This window comes from Carcharodon carcharias, chromosome 26, assembly GCF_017639515.1.
Source record: "Carcharodon carcharias isolate sCarCar2 chromosome 26, sCarCar2.pri, whole genome shotgun sequence".
Classification (NCBI taxonomy): domain Eukaryota; kingdom Metazoa; phylum Chordata; class Chondrichthyes; order Lamniformes; family Lamnidae; genus Carcharodon; species Carcharodon carcharias.
The window spans coordinates 22,192,835-22,213,037 of record NC_054492.1 but is presented as its reverse complement, the minus strand read 5'-3'; the positions used below and the strand labels follow the sequence as shown (position 1 = coordinate 22,213,037).

At 43.5% G+C, this 20,203-nt stretch overlaps 1 protein-coding gene across 1 annotated transcript; it reads right to left on the bottom strand.

The window, feature by feature from the left end:
* Nucleotides 1–509: 509 nt before the first annotated feature.
* LOC121269915 (WASP homolog-associated protein with actin, membranes and microtubules) lies at nt 510–19,049 on the bottom strand. The gene is made up of 10 exons (XM_041175041.1): nt 18,454–19,049; nt 16,140–16,313; nt 15,027–15,177; nt 14,027–14,196; nt 13,785–13,947; nt 11,859–12,046; nt 10,232–10,318; nt 10,049–10,144; nt 4,237–4,678; nt 510–3,989 (listed from the first exon to the last, which is right to left on the bottom strand). The coding sequence occupies exons 1-10, from the start codon at nt 19,015–19,017 to the stop codon at nt 3,688–3,690; spliced, it is 2,337 nt and encodes a 778-aa protein (XP_041030975.1). The 5' UTR covers nt 19,018–19,049; the 3' UTR covers nt 510–3,687.
* Between the last annotated feature and the right edge of the window lie 1,154 nt (nt 19,050–20,203).

The following is a 20,203-nucleotide window of genomic DNA, read 5'->3' as shown; positions in this document are numbered from 1 at the left end:
ATGCTCCTTATCATAGGATCTTACACCACAGAAAGCCATTTGTCCAATCATGCCATGTGTCAAAGAGCTAACCGATTAGTCCCAATTCCTGAAAACTTCCTCCCTTCAAGTATTTGTCCAATTCCTTTTTGAAAGTTACTAATAGATCTGCTTTCACCATACTATCAGGCAGCACATTCCAAAACGCTGAAAAACAGCTTCCCACCTCCCTCCGGTTCCTTTGCCAATTATCTTATTCTTAGTAATTTACTTGACAGAGTTCACCTGCTGCAATAATAGGGTCTCACCAGGGCTACAACAACTTTAAAAAATTATTCCTCCCTCTGCACAGCGCCAGAAATATAAATTGCTTCCTGCTCCCTACAATTTCAGAGACAAATGCACATCTCACAAAAGTCTCCAGCTCAACAGTCGAGTTATAGAGGAAGAGGAAGAAAAAACATGAGGGCAGAACTGCTGAAACCTTGGTGACCTAAACTAGTCAATTATCACAATGTCAAAAATATGAAAAGATTTAAAAATAAATTTTATTATCAGCAATTTCTACAGAGACAGAGCAATAGCAGAAACTCCAGTTACATGCAGTTTCCTAACAGGAAACATTATACCACAAGCAAATGAAGCTTTAAAAACAAAGGAATTAAACATATGATAAACTTTAGAATTTTTAAGCTTTTTCGATATCAACAGTCCTCTGAAACAGAGCACATTCAGAGTGTTCTGCAGTTACATTTTAAAGTGCTTTAGACTGATAACCTGAATATTCTTATTAAAAATAGACGGCCATACATTTCTATTGTAGATTTGTGCAAAAAAATACAATTTATAATTATATTTGCAGAAGCTCTTTTTGAAACAGTAAACTATGTCTTAATTAATAATACATTTCAATGGTTTATTCACTAGTGCACCCTATGCCTCATATTCCAAATGGAATAATTCAGGATACATTAAAAAGTCTAATGAAATGTTAATTGAATATTCCTTTAGTGTTCTCTTGTCATCTACTGGGATTAAGTTCCATACTCAAGCCTAAACAGTAAAAGCCAGGCATTCAACTGCAGAGGGCATCACAGTCAAGGCCAATCCTGCTTTCATCCCAGGTCACTGGGTAGTGAGCAGGAGCCTGAGCCATTTGTGGCCCCCTCTCAAGCTTGGGAAACCCAAACTGCAGCCCTGGTTAGGGCCAAACTCGAGCCACCTGCTTCAGGGCTATAGCTAGCGGGATCTCAGGGATCTTTGATGAAACTGAAAATTCAGAGTTTAATAAAGGCCATAGTGATTGTTTAGGATTATCTCTGCTTTCAGAGTGTCTCTTTGGAGTGCTCCTCGTGTTGGAAGAGAGTCACTAAAACACAGAGAAGGGGCATCACTGCTTTAACGACGTATTCAGGATAGGTTGCTGACTAAGTGCAGATGCTGATAATACATCACAATTAAATACCTAGAGTTTGGGAGACTGTCCCAAATTTCTCATTATCTTACTCCCACGGAGTTATATCACTGAGACAGCCCCAGTCAGTGCTTATTAAACAATCCTAGTGCATCGCAGGCAGTGTTACTCATGATTAGTCAGGCAACAGTGAGTAGATGGGTTTATTCTTTTTCAATCATGTTAATTTGTTTTGTTGGCATGGCACTCAGCTTATTCAAAACTGCCTCTCTAACCTATACTGCTCTGAATCATTCACATAGACGACCTACATTGGTTTCTGGTCTCCCAATGACCCAGATTTAAAATTCTCAATCTGCTGTTTTTAAATCCCTTCATGGACACCCACCAAAGTAATTCTAATTTCTGTTGTGGTTTGTAGCATTCTTGCTTGAGCTGGCAGGTTGTAGAGCTGAGGGAGTGCTGGACTGTTAGCAATGCCTTCTTTCCGATGAAATGTTAAATCATCTGCCCTCTCAGGGGGCACAAAACATTCATGGACACTACTCAGAGCAACATGGGAGTTCCCCCAGTGCCTTGGGCCAATATTTAACTCACAAACAACATTTCCTTGCAGGAGAGGAGATTGAAGGGGGACATGATTGAGGTGTATAAAATTATGAGAGGCATAGATAGGGTAGACAGGAAGGAACCATTCCCCTTCGTGGAGGGATCAATAACCAGGGGCATAGATTTAAGGTAAGGGGCAGGAGGTTTAGAAGGGATGTGAGGAAGAATTTTTTCACCCAGAGGGTGGTGGGAATCTGGAATTCACTGCCTGAAAGGGTGGTAGAGGCAGAAACCCTCATAACATTTAAGAAGTACTTGGATGTGCACTTGTAATTCCATGGCATACAAGGCTATGGGCCTAGTGCTGGAAAATGGGATTAGAATAGTTAGGTACTTGTTTGACCAGCGCAGACTTGATGGGCCAAAGGGCCTTTTTCTGTGCTGTAGACCTCTATGACTCCATCACATAGAAATGGTCATTCTCATGGTTATTTGTGGGAGCTAGCTTTGTGCAATTGGTTGCAACATTTCCTACATCACACTAAGTACAGTCCAAAATAAAAGTACTGCACTGCATTAGCTATGGAGGGCTTTGGGCTATCCTGAGGTTGTGAAAGGTGCGCTATGAATGCAAGTTCTTGCATCGTTTCCCCATCCTTGCTCCTCTGATTTGGTTTGCAATTCATTTTCCTCCTCCTGCCGAATGCCACATTAGAGAGTTTGTATAAATGCAAGTTATTACTGGCAACATAAAATGATTGAATCATATGATTCAAGTTGCTTGATTTGTAAAAAGGCACCTGAATTGAAGGGCACTGTTAAGTACGTTCCATGATAAAGGCTCAAAACTAAAACGGAGGAAGCTGGGAATAAGAAGAAAGTTAGCAGAAAGTGTCGTAGAGAAAGAAGGTATCAATAGAAAATTTCTCAGCTTGGTCTTAAAAAGGGAGAGTTACCCGTGTCCCCTAGTTTGAGTCTCTCCCATGAGGGGAAACAGCCTCCCAGTGTCTACCCTGTCAAGGCCCCTCAGGATTTTGTTTCCTTCAATAAGATCAGGATCATTGGCTATCTTCCAGGCTGAGTTAGAAAGATTTTTGATAGGCAAAGGAGTCAAGGGTTATGGGAGGCAAACAAGAAAGTGGAGTTGCAACCACAACCAGATCAGCCATGATCTAATGGAAGGGCAGAGCAGACTCAAAGGGCTGATGGCCTACTCCTGCTCCTAAGTTCCATGGTCCTATGAGGCAGTGTATACAGAATTAGGAGACAAGAGACTGAGGGGTGGGGGACAGGTCAAGACAAGAGTCTTCTGGTCTTTGCTGGTTCCTCATAAGCAATTAAAAGGCAAGTTACAGGAGACCAAAGATACTCAAATTAAACTGATGCACAATTGAATCTGTTGGTGCAATAACTGAATTGCCAGTAGATTGGGGTACATGGGTTATTTTCACTCTAGTGAATCAGGGAATTCAGAGATTGCAAAGTTATAAATAAATTCTTTCATCTAATATTCAAAATTAATGTCTGACACTCAAAATTTAGTGAAGTTCTTTGGTGAAATGCACATGGCCACTGGTTAGGTCACTTGGCAGAGAAGCTAGTTTGATGTTTAAACTACTCAGCCCTTCATCCTGCTTTGTTCCATGATTTTCTGTCAACAACATCAGACAGGAAAGAAACAAATTATTCAAATTGTTTTTCAAGTGATTCAAATTGCACAGCAAGTGCGGGGCAGGAGTGTCCAGTCAGCTCTCCCATTCTTCAGACTGAGTGCCATCATCAGCTTCTTCATCAGAGTCCGGGGATACTTTCTTCATCCGCTTCATTGCTGCTTTGATGCTACGCTCCAAGTCATTGACTGGATCAGTATTCAGAGGCAGGTTAACTCCCACTGTGACTTTTCGCAATTGGATGCCTTTTCGAATTGATGCTAACATGCTTTCACGCAGGTCGCCTGACTTGTCCAGATATTGCTGCTTTGTCCGATCCACTTTCTTAAGCAAGATTTCACCGCGCTTCAAGGAAGCAAGCACATCATCCATCGTTCCTGCATGGACACATTCAGGGAGAGGGGGCATGGAGAGGGAGGAGATAGACTCAGTTATAATACAACTGCATTGACTAGTTGCTCACATATACTCAGAGCAGTGCGGCACTTTGCTTAAGAGTTAGTGTCACCTGAGCCCCAAAACAACAGCCAAAGCAAGGATGTTAAACCATTTATCACTGTTCCACCAAACAAACAGCCACAAGAGTTTTTAGATGTATATTATTCGACGCTGCGATTTCTTTACCTATATTTTCCTTCAGGGATTTCTTTGCTGAATTCTCTGCGGAGAAGATGAGAGGTTGGACCTCATTATCATTTACTGAAGTGCTCTTGTGGCCCAGGAGAGTACTGGGTGTAGGTGGTAGCGGCGGTGGGGGAGGGGGCAGTGGGGGAGGGGGTGGCGGGGGTATCATAGGAGGCACCAGAGAAATCCCGTGTGTCTCCGTTTGTCCTGGTGGCACTGCACCTGCCGGAAGGAAGATTTGCACCGGGATATCAACAGGAGCTGGAAGGCTGTTCTTCGCTGCTTTTGAGGTTCTGGTTCGCGGTTGCTTCTTTCTGGCAGAATGATCCAAGAGGGACATTGGCTGTTCAGATACGGAGGGAGCTGGAGATAAAGATGTGAACTGTTTCTGCAGCCCAAGAGCTTGGCAACAAGGTTGAAATACAAAATGCGCTGAAGATTTCTGGAATAGAATTTTTTAAAATCACAAATTCTGCAACTAAATAATGAATCCAAATATTTCATTTACACTTTTATATAAAAAACAGAAAGAGTCTGCAATAATGGAGGCTGCGTGACAATGACTTGTGGGTGCCAGGACTTGGATTCCCATCCACAGTGGGTGTGAGGGGACAAGTGTCAGGGGAACAACTCCAGCTGGATAATTCCAGCAGAGAATCATCATTACCCCAAACCCTGCAGGGGGCACACAACACACGATAAATAAACAGGCATCATACTTTAAGAAAGATCTTAAAAGGAGAAAAGACTGATAGAGGTATAGGTGGAGGTGAATTCCAATGCTTAGGGCCTAGGCAGCTGAAGGCATGGTTGCCAATGGTGACATGATTAAAAGCAGGGATGCTCAAGAGGCCAGAATTAGAGGAGCGGAGATATCTGAGGATAGTGGGGTTGGAGGAGGGAAGAGAGGGGCAAGGCCACGAGGGAATTGAAAACAAGGATGAGGATTTTTAAAAACAAGATGCTGCTTAGCGGAAGCCAATCTGGGTCAGCGAGCATGGGGAAACAGGAATTGCTGCAAATTTAGACTGAGGCAATAGAGATTGGAATTAACTCAAGCTTACTGAGGTTAGAATGGAGGAGAGCAGCCAGTAGTGCATTGGAATAGCAAGACTAGGGATGACAAAGACATGAATGAGGGCTTTAGCAACTCAAGCAGGGACAGAGTTGGGCAATACTATGGAGGTGAAAATAGGCAGTCTTAGCGATGGCACTGAAGTAGTTTGATGCTCATCTCAGTTAAATATAACACCAAGATTACGAACAATCTACTTCACCTCAGACTGTTGCCAGAGGGATGGAGTCAGTGGCTAGGCAATAGAATGTGTGTTGGGGACTGAGAACAATGGCTTTAAGTGTGAATATATGAAATAGGAGCAGAAGTAGGCTATTCAGCCCCTTGACCCTGCTCCGCCATTCAATAAGATCATGGCTGATCTGTTTGTGTTTCAATTTCCACGTTCCCATCCACTTTCGATAGGCACAGGAATCAAAGGTTATCAAGGATCTATTTACTTCTGCCTTCAAAATGTTCGATGACCCCGCCTCCACCACCTCCTGAGACAGAGAGTTCCAAAGTCGACAACCCTTTGAGAAAAAAATTCTCATCATCTCTGTCCTAAAAGGGTGACCCCTAATTTTAAAACCATGCCTCCTAGTTCTGGACTCACCCACAAGAGGAAACATTCTTTCTACATCCACCTTGTCAATACTGTTCAGGATCTTATATATTGCAATCAAGTCACTCCTCACTCTTCTAAACTCCAGTGGAAACAAGCCCAGTCTGTGTAACCTTTCCTCATAAGACAACCCGCTCATTCCAGGTATTAATCTAGTAAACATCTCTGAACCCTGTCCCATGCATTTATATCCTTCCTTAAACAAGGAGGCCAAAACTGCACACAGCATTCGAGATGTGGTCTTACCAATGCCTTGTATATTTGAAGCATAACATCCTCACTTTAATGTTCAATTCCACTCATGATAAAGGATAGCATTCCATTAGCCTTCTTAATTACTTGCTGTACCTGCATATTAACTTTGTGATGTATGGACTAGAACACCTAGGTCCCTCTGCAGCTGTTCTCCAGTTAAGTAATACTCTGCTTTTTTATTCCTCCTGCCAAAGTGAACAACTTCACATTTTCTCACATTATATTCCATCTACCACATTTTTGCCCACTCACTCAACCAATCTACATCTGTCTGCAACCTCCTTAAGTCCTCTTCACAACAGTCCTATCTAGCTTTGTGTCATCTGCAAATTTAGCTATCATCCCTTTACTCCCCTCACCTAAGTCAATGATATAAATTGTAAAAGTTGAGGCCCCAGCAGAGACCCCTGCAGGACTCCACGCATCACATCAATCAAGAAAACAAACATTTATGCATAATGTTTTCTGCCAGCCAATCTTCTATCCTCTACGTAATGAGCTTTTATTTTCTGCAATAATCTTTGATGTGGCACCTTATCAAATGCCTTCTGGAAATCCAAGTACACCAGATCTACAGGCTCCCCTGTATCCACACTGCATGTTTCTCCTTCAAAGAACTCCAATAAATTTATTAAACATGATTTCCCTTTCAGAAAACCATGCTGACTCTTCCTGATTACCTCAAGTTTCTCTAAATGCCCAGCTATAATCTTAATGATTGGCTCTAACACCTTCCACACGACAGATGTCAAGTTAACTAGCCTATAATTTCCTGTTTTCTGCCCCCCTCCCTTCTTGTATAGAGGGACTATATTTGCTGCTTTACAGTCTGATGGAACCTTTCCAGAATTTAGGGAATTTTGGAAAATGAACACCAATGCAACTACTACCTCATCAGCCATCTCTTTTAAGATCCTAGGATGAAGTCCATCAGCGCCCGGAAATTTGTCAGCCTACAGCTCCATTGGTTTATTCAGTACTGCTTCCCTAGAGATTGTAATTTCACCAAATTCCCCTCTCCCTTCCACCTCCTGATTTATAGCTATTGCTGCAATGTTTTTTGTATCGTTTATAGTGAAAGCAGAAGCAAAATATTTGTTAATTTCATCTGCCATTTCCTTATTATCTACTAACTCCCCATTGTCACTCTCTAGAGGACCAATATTCGCTATACTTACTCTTTTCCTTTTTAAATACCTGTAGAAACTCTTGCTATCAGATTTTACATTTCTAGCTAGCTTCCTCTCATTCTCCAATTTCTTACCCCTGACTAACCCATTAGTCATTTTCTGTCGTTCTTTATATTCTGACCAATTATCTGGCCTGTCCCTCATCTTTGCGCCGTTAAATGCTTTTTCCTTAAGTTTGATGTTTTCCTTAACTTCAGTTAACTACAGACGGTGGGTCCTCCCTTTAGAATTTTTCTTTACAGTGGGAATATAATTATTCTGAAATATCCACTTAAATTTCTGCCATTGCTTCTCTATTGATTTGTCCTCTAGCCTAGTTTCCCAGTTCACTTCAGCTAGCTCAGCTTTCATCCCCACATAGTTACCCTTATTTAAGTTTAAGTTTAAGACTAAGAGTAATCTTAGACTCACTCTTTTCCCTTTCAAATAGGATGTAAAATCCAATCACATTGTGGTCGCTGCTACCTAGGGGTGCCTTCACTCTGATGTCATTGATTAATCCTGTCACGCTACACAATACCAGGTCTAATATAACCTGCTCTCTGGTTGTTTCTAGAACTTGCTACTCTAAGAAACTCTCTCAAAAGCATTCTATGAACTCATCGAGCCTACTACTGCCAATCTGCTTTTTGCAGTTTATATGTAGATTAAAATCACCCATGATTATTGCTGCCCCTTTATCATAAACACACAATATTTCTTCTTGTATATTTTGTCCTACATTGTGGTTACTGTTGGGGACCTGTAGACTACTCCCAGTCATGACTTCTGTCCCCTACTATTCCTCATCTCCATCCAAACCAATTCTACATCCTGATCCCCTGGACCAAGGTCATCTCCAATTATAGCCATCCTTGACCAACAGTGCTACCCTTCCACCTTTACCTAGCTTCTTATTCTTCTTGAATGTCATATACCTCTCAATATTCAGGACCCAATCCTTGTCAACTTGCAGCCACATCTCTGCAATGGCTATCAGATCATATTTATTTACTTCAAGGTGTGCTGTCGTTTCATTTACTTTGGTATGAATGCTATGTTCATACCATAGCCTTTAGTTTTGTCTTTTTGTTATCTTCGTAATATCTAGTCTTGCCTATGGTGCATTCTTCTCTGTCCCTTCCTATTCTATGACCCTCATTTCCTATACTACTTTATCTCCTGCTTTGAATCTACCCCTTGATTTGCCACATCTACCCAAGCTTGATCCCTCACCCACCCCCCTTGTTTAGTTTAAAGCCCTCTCTACTTCCCTAGTTGTGTTTCGCAAAAACCCTCGTCCCAGCATGGTTCAGGTGTAGGCCGCCCCAACAGTACGCCCTTCACTTTCCCCAGTACTAGTGCCAGTGTCCCACAAACTGGAATCCACTTTTCCCACACCAGTCTTTGAGCCATGCCTTCACCTCTCTAATCTTACTTACCTATGGCAATTTGCATGAGGCTCAGGTAATAATCCAGAGACTATTACCTGAATGGCTTTAAATTGAGAGGGGGGGGAATGTACAACTAGACCTGGGTGTCCTCGGACACCAGTCGCTGAAGGTAAGCATGCAGGTGCAGCAGGTGTTAAAGGCGGCAAATGGTATGTTGGCCTTCATAGCGAGAGAATTAGAGTGCAGGAACAGGGATGTCTTGCTGCAATTATACAGGGGCTTGGTGAGACCATATCTGGAATATTGTGTGCAGTTTTGGTCTCCTTATCTGAGGAAGGATATTCTTGCTATAGAGGGAGTGCAGCGAAGGTTTACCAGGCTGATTCCTGGGATGGTGGGACTGACATATGAGGAGAGATTGAGTCGGGTAGAATTATATTCACTGGAGTTCAGAAGACCGAGGGGGGATCTCATAGAAACCTATAAAATTCTAACAGGACTAGACGGGGTAGATGTAGGAAGGATGTTCCCGATGGTGGGGGGAGTCCAGAACCAGGAGTCACAGTCTGAGGATATAGGATAAACCATTTAGGACTGAGATGAGGAGAAATTTCTTCACCCAGAGAGTGGTGAACCTGTGGAATTCGCTATCACAGAAAGTAGTTGAGGCCAAAACATTGAATGTTTTCAAGGAGCAGGAGCAGGCTGTTGAGTTGGATGATCAGCCATGATCATGATGAATGGCGGAGCAGGCTCATAGTTTCTATGTCCCTATTACCTTTGATGTTCTGTTTCTTAATCTGGTGCCTAGCTCCTCACGCTGACTACACAGAGTCTCCTTTATTCTGCTGCCTACGCTTTGTTCTTCCAATACTTGGTTGGAGAAAATTTCTGTTCACCCAGCACTGGATGCCAGACAAGCAGTCTGACAATTTTGAGTGGAGGCATGACAGAAATGGTAGTGAGGTAGTGGGTAGCGTTGGTGAAGCCGGTGTACGCACAGAAACTAATGCTGTGTTTTCGGATGATCTCATTGAGGGACAGCACGGGAATGAGAAGTAGGTGACCAAAGATCCTTGGGAAACAAAGGTAGGGGAGGGAGGGGAATGTAGGGGAGGGGAGCAACGAACCTGCGCTCAGAATTTCCTCTACCAAAACCACAACTGAGGACAAGAACCCAATATTAGGGGAACAGATCCTGGAAAGCGCAAGTCTTGCTGGCATGGTGCAGCACAGTATTCCAAAACATCTATCTCCCAGATTGGAAAACTAGGTTTAAAAATGAGAAATCAGAACAGCAGGGATCAATCTCTACCTCCTTAAATGCACGGAGTCTCTGTAAAGTCTTCTGCCGCTCCTGGTTGACCCATTCCCTTCTCCTTTTGTCTTCTTCCTTTTTCTGGTCACGTTTCTGTGTAAACACAGCTTTATAGAGTGAGTCTGAATGAAAGATCTCCCCGCTCCATTCCTTACATACTAATGCTTTGTGATCACTCACCATCTGGATACTGTGGTGTTGCCGGACGCGTTCCTGGTTTCCTCGTTCCTGCTGCTGCTTTGCTTTTTGAGATTCCTCACACTGATCCTATTAACAGGAAATGCAGTTAGGTTCTGTGCATGAGGATGAAATCCAAGAATTTAACTTTCTAGACAATATCTCATGTGGAGCCTTCCTAATTTTTCTAATTCTGAACCATAGAAGTTGAATCGAGGTTAATAAATTTGCAGAAACTACATGGAGAGGATTATATGAAAATGTCGCTGAGAGTTCCACATGGGCAGATACGCAAAGTGCTTTTTTTTGCAGTTCTCTATGATCTGCTCCACTGTCTTAGTTAATTCTGACCTGGAGCTAACCTGAAACTAACAACTGAACACAGCTATATTGCTTGTATGGGTGGTAGAACATTGTTTCCTGGAGGATACCTTCCCAATCTAAAAACAGAGATCTCACCAGGTAGACATAGCATTCCATCTAGATCGTCCCTACACAGCATTAGAGAATATCAAAGTAATGCAAATACAGGAGGGGAGCCTCTGCAAAGTAGCTAGAACAACAGCTATAATGACCAATCTATCAAAGGACTTCACACTGCCGAATGAAGACAGAAACCTTTTGTAAATAAGTGATGATTACTCAATTTGTAGCCTTAAACATGTTAATTGGAGCTGGATTGTTTCCTTGCAATATCTCAAACGTGAAACCTCAAATGTGGCACTTTCCCTGTAAGACACTAGCAGATTAGGATTATTGAAACATCCAAGATTCTGAGGGGATGTTTCCTCTTGTGGGAGAATCTAGAACCAGGGGACACAATTTCAAAATAAAAGGGTCTCCTATTTAAGACAGAGATGAGGAAGAATTGCTTCTACAAGGGGATCATTAACCTTTGGAATTCTCTTCCCTAGAGAGCAGTGGAGGCTGAGTCATTGAATATATTCAAGGCTGAATTGGATATTTTTTGATTAATAAGGGAGTCAAGAGTAATGGGGAACAGGCAGGAAAGTGGAATTAAAGCTACAATCAGATCAGCCATGATTTTATTGAATGACAGAGCTGGCTCGATGGGCTGAATGGCCTACTCCTGTTCCCAATTCTTATGTTCTAAAATGTAATCAACAATCGATTTGGGGATGGATTAGTCACTGGTTCTTAGGCCATAGAAGACTGGCAACTATTGAGGCTGCTCTGTGCAAAAACGTCTACAATTTAGAGCCCAAAGGCAATCATGGTGTAAGTGATGTTCTATATCTGACTTTGTACCAGTCAAATCCGGTGATGAGGGCAACATTCTTACCCCAATGAAGTGGGGATGAAAGCTCCAGTGTGTCCTTGGCTGGAACTGGTCAGAGTGCAACCACAACGAGCTGATCCACCAAAAATAAGGCAGTTTCCTCACGCCAGAGACAATCACAATTAACTAGGTCAAACAGTGGGTGAAGTCACATTCCAGTTGCACGCTGACAAGGTAGACTGGCTGAACAAAAGTCACGTGACAGAAAATCTTTGCTATTAAACTTTGTGAAATTACAATTTTGGATGCTGCATAGCTGTGGAAAGTAGAGGGGATCTAATTATCTAAACAAAACAACACGCTACAGTTAAGGTGGATTTCACTAATTACCCGCTTGTTTCTCAAATAGGATCGGCGTGCACCAATTCGACCTCGCTTAGTCTCCAGCTGGTGAGCCTTGCGCCACAACTTTTTAATTTCTACTGAACGAGTGTCATGTATCTGCCCCAGTTCATCAGTGGTCTGAAGCTGCTCAGGGTCTTCATAGGTGTCATAATAAATCACCTCCTCCTCTTTTTCTAGAATCAAGAATAGTGAAGTTTCTGTTAGGTGGATGAAAATTAGATGGGATTATCTTTCCATCTCAATCTGGGTACATTGTAAACCCACTGTTATATTTTTGTGCCTTTTGGTTCATTATTTCTGGGTTTATGTTTCTCATTCTCAGTTATGACCCCTGGTTGCCTATGTGCTCCAGTCTGTTTGATATTTAGATAGGTTGGTAGCATCCCCAGGATAACAACATGGAATCTTCCTTTAGATTGCTTCAGCTACTGATTCTACTCAGTGTCGCCACAACACGCTCCCTACCTTTAGGGTGTCCTGAAATGACAATACATCGAACCTGCCTTCAGGTTTTTCAATCACCGGACAAATTGATTGAAAAGTGAAATGAACACATGGATAAATAACAGAAACAAATATTTTCAGTAGCTACAAAACTTCCCCAATTCCTCATGGTGGCAGAGAACATCCCAGAACTCTCTGCTAAATTGTACACTTCACACAGCCAATCTTAGGCAGTGAACCTTTACCCCTGCTCCCAGACCTGTTGAGTAGTGTCAGCACTTTGTTTTTATTTTAGACAAATATGTATTTAGTTCAAAATATTTACTGTAAAAATAAAAAATAAATCTACGGTTATGAGCAGTATGCAATATGCTGAAAAATTTCCAGATTATTGAATATGATTCCTCACTTTCCCATGGAAGGATCTGAACTGACCTCTGATTTGCTAGTTCAATATCAGTAGGAATGCATCGAGCTAAACTTCGAAAGGAGTTACGTTACAGAGTTACAACACTGCTTACAGGCATCAACCAGCCAATGGGTTCACAGTCAATTTCCAAAAGATAAAATCAGAATTGTCAAAGGTTGGTCAGAGTGATGAGGGAGGTTGGATAAGATCTAGTTAGTAAATTACATATAGACACCAGTGTAACATCAATCTCATTCTGCCTCTGTTAGATCAGTGAGCAATGAATGACTGACACCATTGTCTGCGGTCAGAAAGAGAACGAAGGCTGGTGCTCCAAGATATGATCCTTTGGATGAGACTTTGAACAGAGGATCTGTCTACCCATTCTGTAGTTAACACTGACTATGAAAATCCACTGACATTGTTCCCAATGTCTGGGCCAACCGTCCCGTTGCAAATACCAAAACCAGAGCAGAATAACAGGCTGCATTCTGGGCAAATAACAGCTGCTCGTTTTCAGACTCAGTGGTCAGTGTATTTCAGAACAATTCAGCAGATGAATGAGACATTGCTGAGAGATGTTGCAACATTATACAAAGCCAAACACTACTTCTGCCCTAATGCAGCTGGCAAATTTTGGCACATCGATTCCTACTCCTCTCAGTATTAGTGGCAGTCATCTCAGGGGGAGATAGTGGTGCAGTGGTAATGTCATGGGACTAGTAATCCAGAGGCCCAGGCTAATGCCTGGGATACATTGGTTCAAATTTAATATCTAATAATAAATTTGGAATTGAAAGCTAGTCTCAAGAAACTATCATTGATTGTAATAAAAGCCCATCCGTTATAGAAGCCTTACCTGGTCTGATCTACATGTAGACCCACAATGGGGTTGATTCTTAACAGCTTTCAATAAAGGGCAATTAGGGATGGGCAATAAATGCTGGCAGTGCCAGTGAAGCCCACATCCCATCGAGTAATAAAAATTTGTTAATGGGAGAGTGGGTTAGTCAGAATAAACCAACACAAACAGGGATAGCGAGCGGATAGCTGCTCACCTCTGATCTGTCGGCGAATGGTGTCCAACTGTGCGAAAAGGAGCAGCTCCTCATGCTTCAACATTTCCAGCTGAATATTGTACAGTTCCAGTTGTGTTTCATAATACTGGATTTCTAACTCATCCACCATCTCCACCGCTTCCTTGGTATCAAGGTGTTCCATCTAAAATTAAAGGAAGAGTTTTATGGGAATTGTTTCACACCTACAGAGACAAATAAATGAATGCAACAGCAGGTGTTACCTTTTGCTGAATCTCTGCTTTCCTGCGATTGAGGCAAAGTTCTGTTGTCCTTGTGTGTTGCAGGGTTTCTTTTGCAAACATGAACTTCAGTTTCTCCAGTCTGGGTGCTACACTGGCCCAGGCAGCTTTGCCAAAACGATTTCGATCTTCCTCCATCTGTTTCTGCATGGCTACAGGGTATGTGAGAAACATCAGCTAACAGGGTTTTATTGTGAACACGTTCATAAATCTCCCATCGAGTACTTGGCCCTTGCTCGGTGTCAGATTTTAAGGGATGTTACTGCCATTGTACAAAGCATAGTCACTCCCCACACCAGACACATAAGCAAAGGTGTATGGTGAGGTCCGAGTGTTCCTCCTACTCTGTGTCTGGGACATCGGTTACTGGATATACGTTAGCTCATTAACGCACCTACAATATGTGCTTGTTGCCTTTGTTGGGGTCAAATAACGGTGCTAGTAGAGTTCATAAAACAACACAATAATGACAAGTTACATTTTTAAAATAACTGAGAACAATCATCAGGTTAAAAACAAAAAACTGCGGATGCTGGAAATCCAAAACAAAAACAGAATTACCTGGAAAAACTCAGCAGGTCTGGCAGCATCGGCGGAGAAGAAAAGAGTTGACGTTTCGAGTCCTCATGACCTTTGAAGGGTCATGAGGACTCGAAACGTCAACTCTTTTCTTCTCCGCCGATGCTACAATCATCAGGTTACCATCTATGCCCAATATTTTGTATAAAGCACACGATACACTTTCCCTCCAGTAACTGTACACAGCAAAAGATCCGATGTCCAGAAAATGGAACAACCCTCCCTCAAAGTCCTTGTTGCATCATCCACCCAGTGCTCACCTGAACCAGGCTCCCTCCTCCCAGTGTACACCAGCCATGTTTACTGTTATAAAATCACTATGGTCACATGGAACCAAATGTGTTTATCATCTAATATTGTAAATCAGAGGTTGCTTCTCTATTTTGACTCTGATCAGATTTACCTGCCAGCGCTTTGACAGTCTCTTTAAAGTAATCCGCCGTTATGTCCTGGATTGAGTAAATCGCTTCCTGCATCCTCCTGTTCCATTCCTCTACGTCTTTCTGCAAACTTTGAACTCTCCTTGGCCCCAATTCGTCAAACTCCAAAGATTTCTGCAATGTCAAAAGAGCCAGTCACCTTTTAGATAAAGTCATGGGATGGAGTCAGTGGGAATCTGAATTCAAATAACGATTGTTGGATGTGGTGCTGGGAAGGAGGAGGAGTGGTAGTGGGTAGGGACAATCTGAGAGCTACAGCCATTACTGTGATATAAACACAAAGTAAAGTTCACATGGACAATCAACACTAGAAAGGGAGGTACCACAGCACAGACTAAACCAATCTCAATACACAGTGGCAGTGAGTGTGAGAATGTGCACAGAATGTATCTAGCTGTAACTGTCGAGACTCTAAGATAAGTACAATTGTATTGTTGAAGCGAGTGTGAGCAGAACTCAGTGGCGTGGAGCGAAATCTCCTCAGGCACAGGTTTCTAGCATCAGATTATCAGCTGTGAATTTTTCTCAAAACAATCAGCACTCATCTTGATCAATCGGTTAAGAAAATAATTTTGTAATGGATTAAAATTTGGGATTCCCTCTCCTCCCAATGTTTCTATTTCTGAAGAGGAATTGCATCTCCCTGGGCAACGAGTCCCACATTTCCCCCAACCCAGCAAATCCACCCACTGCCACCCCCCATGCCTCAGTCTCAGGATAAGGGGTTGATCATGAGGATTGAGATAAGGAAAAATTTCTTCACTCAAAGGATTGTGAATCTTTGAAATTCTCTACCCCAGAGGGTTGTGAATGCTCCATCATTGAATACAGCTAAGGCTGGGTAGACAGATTTTTGGTCTCAGGGAATTAAGAGATATGGGGAGCAGGGAGGAATAATGGAGTTGAAGCCCAAGATCAGCCATGATCGTATTGAAGGGCAGAGGAGGTTCAATGGGCCGTGTGGTCTACTCCTGCTCCTAATTTGTGTTTGATTGCTCCTACTGATTAAAGACATTCCTAATCTTAAAAATTATACAGTAAGGAAGAAGAAACTACAACCGAATGGATTGAATTACCAAGGCCTCTTGCTTACAGAGAGAGGCAAACTCTCTCATGTCCCGGAAAGGTTGGAGTAAGTACTGGTAGAACTGTGTGGCTGCAGTGACCAGTTCTTGGTAGGCCTCATCTTCTTCTTGGTAGATGGTTTTCAAGGTTACCATATCTTTAGCAGCTCTGTGCTGGTGCAGGATCTGAAAGAGACAAGAAACGTACATTTGTTAACAGAGAGAATCACTAGTAGACCAGAGTCACTGCTCCTTAACACAACCCAAAGGGCAGTGGCATCACGGAGTACCTTAAATACTAAGGCTTCAAAAATTCTCTATAAGGAAGACCCTAGTTGGAGATTGGGGGGGGGGGGGGGGGGTTGGTGCAGCTGGGGAGTAAGTAGCACCTGGCTGGGGGATGGGGGGTATAGATTTGTACAGTGTTTTGGAGGAGGGTGTCAGCAGCAGATGATGTTAGGGAGATGGACGTAGGCAGTTTTGGTGAAAATAGAAGCTCAGGTCAGGGTCAATAGGGCAGCAATGGGAAGAGTCTGGTTTCTTGGACCAATTGGTTAACAGCCAGGTGTAGAGCAGATTCTCTAACAAGGGTTTAGTGCTATGAGTAGATATTATTTTATATTAATAATATTACTTGTGTTATATCAGAGCAGTTGGTAAAGCCCAGTTATTTAAAAAAATCCTGGAGGGAAACTTTAAACAACTATCATAACCTATAATTTTATGTGTTATGTTTGAGATGCAACTCTAAATTCAGCAATGAGACCACCAGTTTGAGGTTTTACATTGAACTAAATGGAATATTTTATTAACTTGCACAGCTTAAAATACATTTATACATGGCTACAAATTAATACTATCATAACTTACAACAAATTTCCAAACTAATCTCCATTAAGGCAACAGCAACCCATAGACTAAACCAGACACCAGGCAAAGCATTTTCATCTTACAAATTCAAATTGAGGTTCTTTTCACTTTGGTTCCTGTGGAAACAGTTTGAGGCTCACAGCTGCTTTGATCTTACATTGCCTCTGCCCTGCGCACACAAAACTGAAGTTATACCTACCACTGCCCATTGAATGCAAATTCTCTTTGTATCACCAGCCTCTTTGAATTCCACCTTCTAACAATAAAACCCCTTTCATAGAACCAATTTTATTAGTAATATAAACATATTGCTTAGTATCTGCTAGCTCGGTGGTAGTTTTCACCCCACTTCTTGAATGCTCTTTCAAAAAATGCAAATGCACACTATCTCTCTTACATTTCAAAACTAGTACACATCAAAGCAGCCAGACTAGCTGGCTTTAATCCAATTAAGACACACCCACAAAAATAAACCTTTATTTTAAAAGAAAAATATTTTCCAATAATATTACATACATTAATAGCTTCACGATACTAGGGGCTGGGTCATTGAATATTTTAAAGGCAGAGTTAGATAAATTTTTGATTGACAAGGTTAAAGGGGGTGGACAGCAAAGTGGAGTTGAGGCACAATCAGATCAGCCACAATCTTATCAGATGGCGGAACAGGCTCAAGGGGCTGATTGGCTGAGTCCTCCTCCTAATTTGTATTTACAGATATATATATGTATGTATGTACTAGAAAAGGATTGGCAGGTGACACATGCTGACAATGTAAAACTCCACCCAGCACATAGCCTTAAAGTATTAAAAAGTTATGATGTTTGTTGGCAGAAATTGCCAGTCTGGTTTGCTCTCAGTTATTCTATAGAGACTGGATAGAATAGGATTGTTTTCCTTAGAGCAGAGAAGATTGGGGGAACCTGATAGAGGTATATAAAATTATGAGGGGCATAGAAAGGGTTGTTAGGAAGAAACTTTTTCCTTTAGTGGAGGTGGCAATAACCAGGGAGCATTGTTTTGAGGCAAGGGGCAGGAGGTTCACAGGGGATTTGAAGAATTTTTTTTTTCACCCAGAGGGTATCTGGAACTCACTGCCTGAGGGATGTTAGAGGCAGGAACCCTCATGACATTTAAGAAGTATTTAGATGAACATTTGAAACGCCTTAGCATACAGGGCTACAGGCCAAGTGCTGGAAAATGAGATTAGAATAGATAGGGGCTTGTTGACCGGCACGGACACGATGGGCCTGTTCCTGTGCTGTAAACTCTATGAACTGAAAGTGAAGGTGGAGGTGAGGAAGGGAAGAATCAACTCAGGATGTTTTGTTTACAATTTTATCATCATCCTTTGCACTATCTTTGTAACCCCCACCTCCCTCCGCCTCTAAACCCCCCTCACCCTCTCCCCTCTCCTCCCCCAGCCCCCTCCCCCCCTCAGCCCCTCTCCCCTCACCTCCCTCAGCCTCTCCCGGCCGTAGACCACTCTCTGCTCCAGACTTTTCCTCCGGAACTCGGTCAGATTCTCGAAATACTCTCCGTCGGCGGCCGCGGGAAACACCGACTCCAGGAGGATGCGGCGGCCGCACAGCTCGACGGCGGCGCTCAGGTATCTCTCGAGCTGCCGGCAGACGGGGTCGAGTCCGGCTCCGGGCTCCGGGCCCTCGGCCAGGGGGCGGCCCGGGAACAGGAGACCCCAGAGGCCGGGAGGCCTGAGCTCGGGCAGCACCGGGAAGCAGGGCTCCAGGGCCGAGCAGCTCGCCGCCAGCTGCCGGTGGATCCAGCGGAGCTCCTCCGGGCGGTAGAGCGCGGCCCAGCTGGACTGGGCCTCGGCTGGAGCCCCGGCCTCAGGTACCGCGCTCCCACGCCGCAGGCCGCGGTTGTGGCAGGTGACGGCGAACTTTCCCTCCACCTCATTCCAGGCGACCAGGAACCTCAGGCGGCTCCGCTCCGCCTCCGCGAACGCATCGGCTTTGATAGCCACCCAGCCCTCTAGGCTGTCCGGCTGCTCCGAGTCCATCAAGCCGAGGCCTGAGGCCTACTCGCCCTAGGCCCGCCCCTCACCCACCATTGGCTGGTTCGACAGGGCCCCGCCCCTCGCCCACCATTGGCTTGTCCGGCACGGCCCCGCCCCTCTCCCACCATTGACTTGTCCGGCACGGCCCCGCCCCTCTCCCTTCATTGGCTGGTTCGATCTGACCCCGCCCCTCGCTCTCCATTATATATAAATAAAAAACTGCGGATGCTGGAAATCCAAAACAAAAACAGAATTACCTGGAAAAATTCAGCAGGTCTGGCAGCATCAGCGGAGAAGAAAAGAGTTGACGTTTCGAGTCCTCATGACCCTTTGACAGAACTAAGTAGAAATAGGAAAGGAGTGAAATATCAGCTGGTTTAAGGTGAGGTGGGGTTGGGTTGGGTGGACAAGCAAGCAGTGATAGGAGCAGATCATCACAGACAACAGAACAAAAGAACAAAGAGGTGTTGAAGTTGGTGATATTATCTAAATTAATGTGCTAATTAAGAATGGATGGTAGGGCACTCAAGGTATAGCTCTAGCGGGGGTGGGGGGAGCATAAAAAATTTTAAAATATTTAGAAATAATGGAAATAGGTGGGAAAAAGAAAAATCTATATAATTTATTGAAAAAAAAAGGAATGGGGAAGAAACAGAAAGGGGAAGGGGGTGGGGGTGGGGGTGGGGGTGGGGGTGGGGATGGAGGAGGGAGCTCAAGCCCTAAAGTTGTTGAATTCAATATTCAGTCCGGAAGGCTGTAAAGTGCCTAGTCGGAAGATGAGGTGCTGTTCCTCCAGTTTGCGTTGGGCTTCACTGGAACAATGCAGCAAGCCAAGGACAGACATGTGGGCAAGAGAGCAGGGTGGAGTGTTGAAATGGCAAGCGACAGGGAGGTTTGGGTCATTCTTGCGGACAGACCGCAGGTGTTCTGCAAAGCGGTCGCCCAGTTTACGTTTGGTCTCTCCAGTGTAGAGGAGACCGCATTGGGAGCAACGAATGCAGTAGACTAATTTGGGGGAAATGCAAGTGAAATGTTGCTTCACTTGAAAGGAGTGTTTGCGCCCTTGGATGGTGAGGAGAGAGGAGGTGAAGGGGCAGGTGTTACATCTTTTGCATGGGCATGGGGTGGTGCCATAGGTGGGGGTTGAGGAGTAGGGGGTGATGGAGGAGTGGACCAGGGTGTCCCGGAG

Coding starts and splice junctions, on each gene's coding strand:
- LOC121269915 (XM_041175041.1), bottom strand. CDS start 19,017: ATGGACTCGGAGCAGCCGGACAGCCTAGAGGGCTGGGTGGCTATCAAA. Junction 4,679..10,048: donor GACTCCGTGCATTTAAGGAG/GTAGAGATTGAT, acceptor ATTCTATTCCAG/AAATCTTCAGCGCATTTTGT. Junction 3,990..4,236: donor ATCCCTGAAGGAAAATATAG/GTAAAGAAATCG, acceptor GTGTCCATGCAG/GAACGATGGATGATGTGCTT.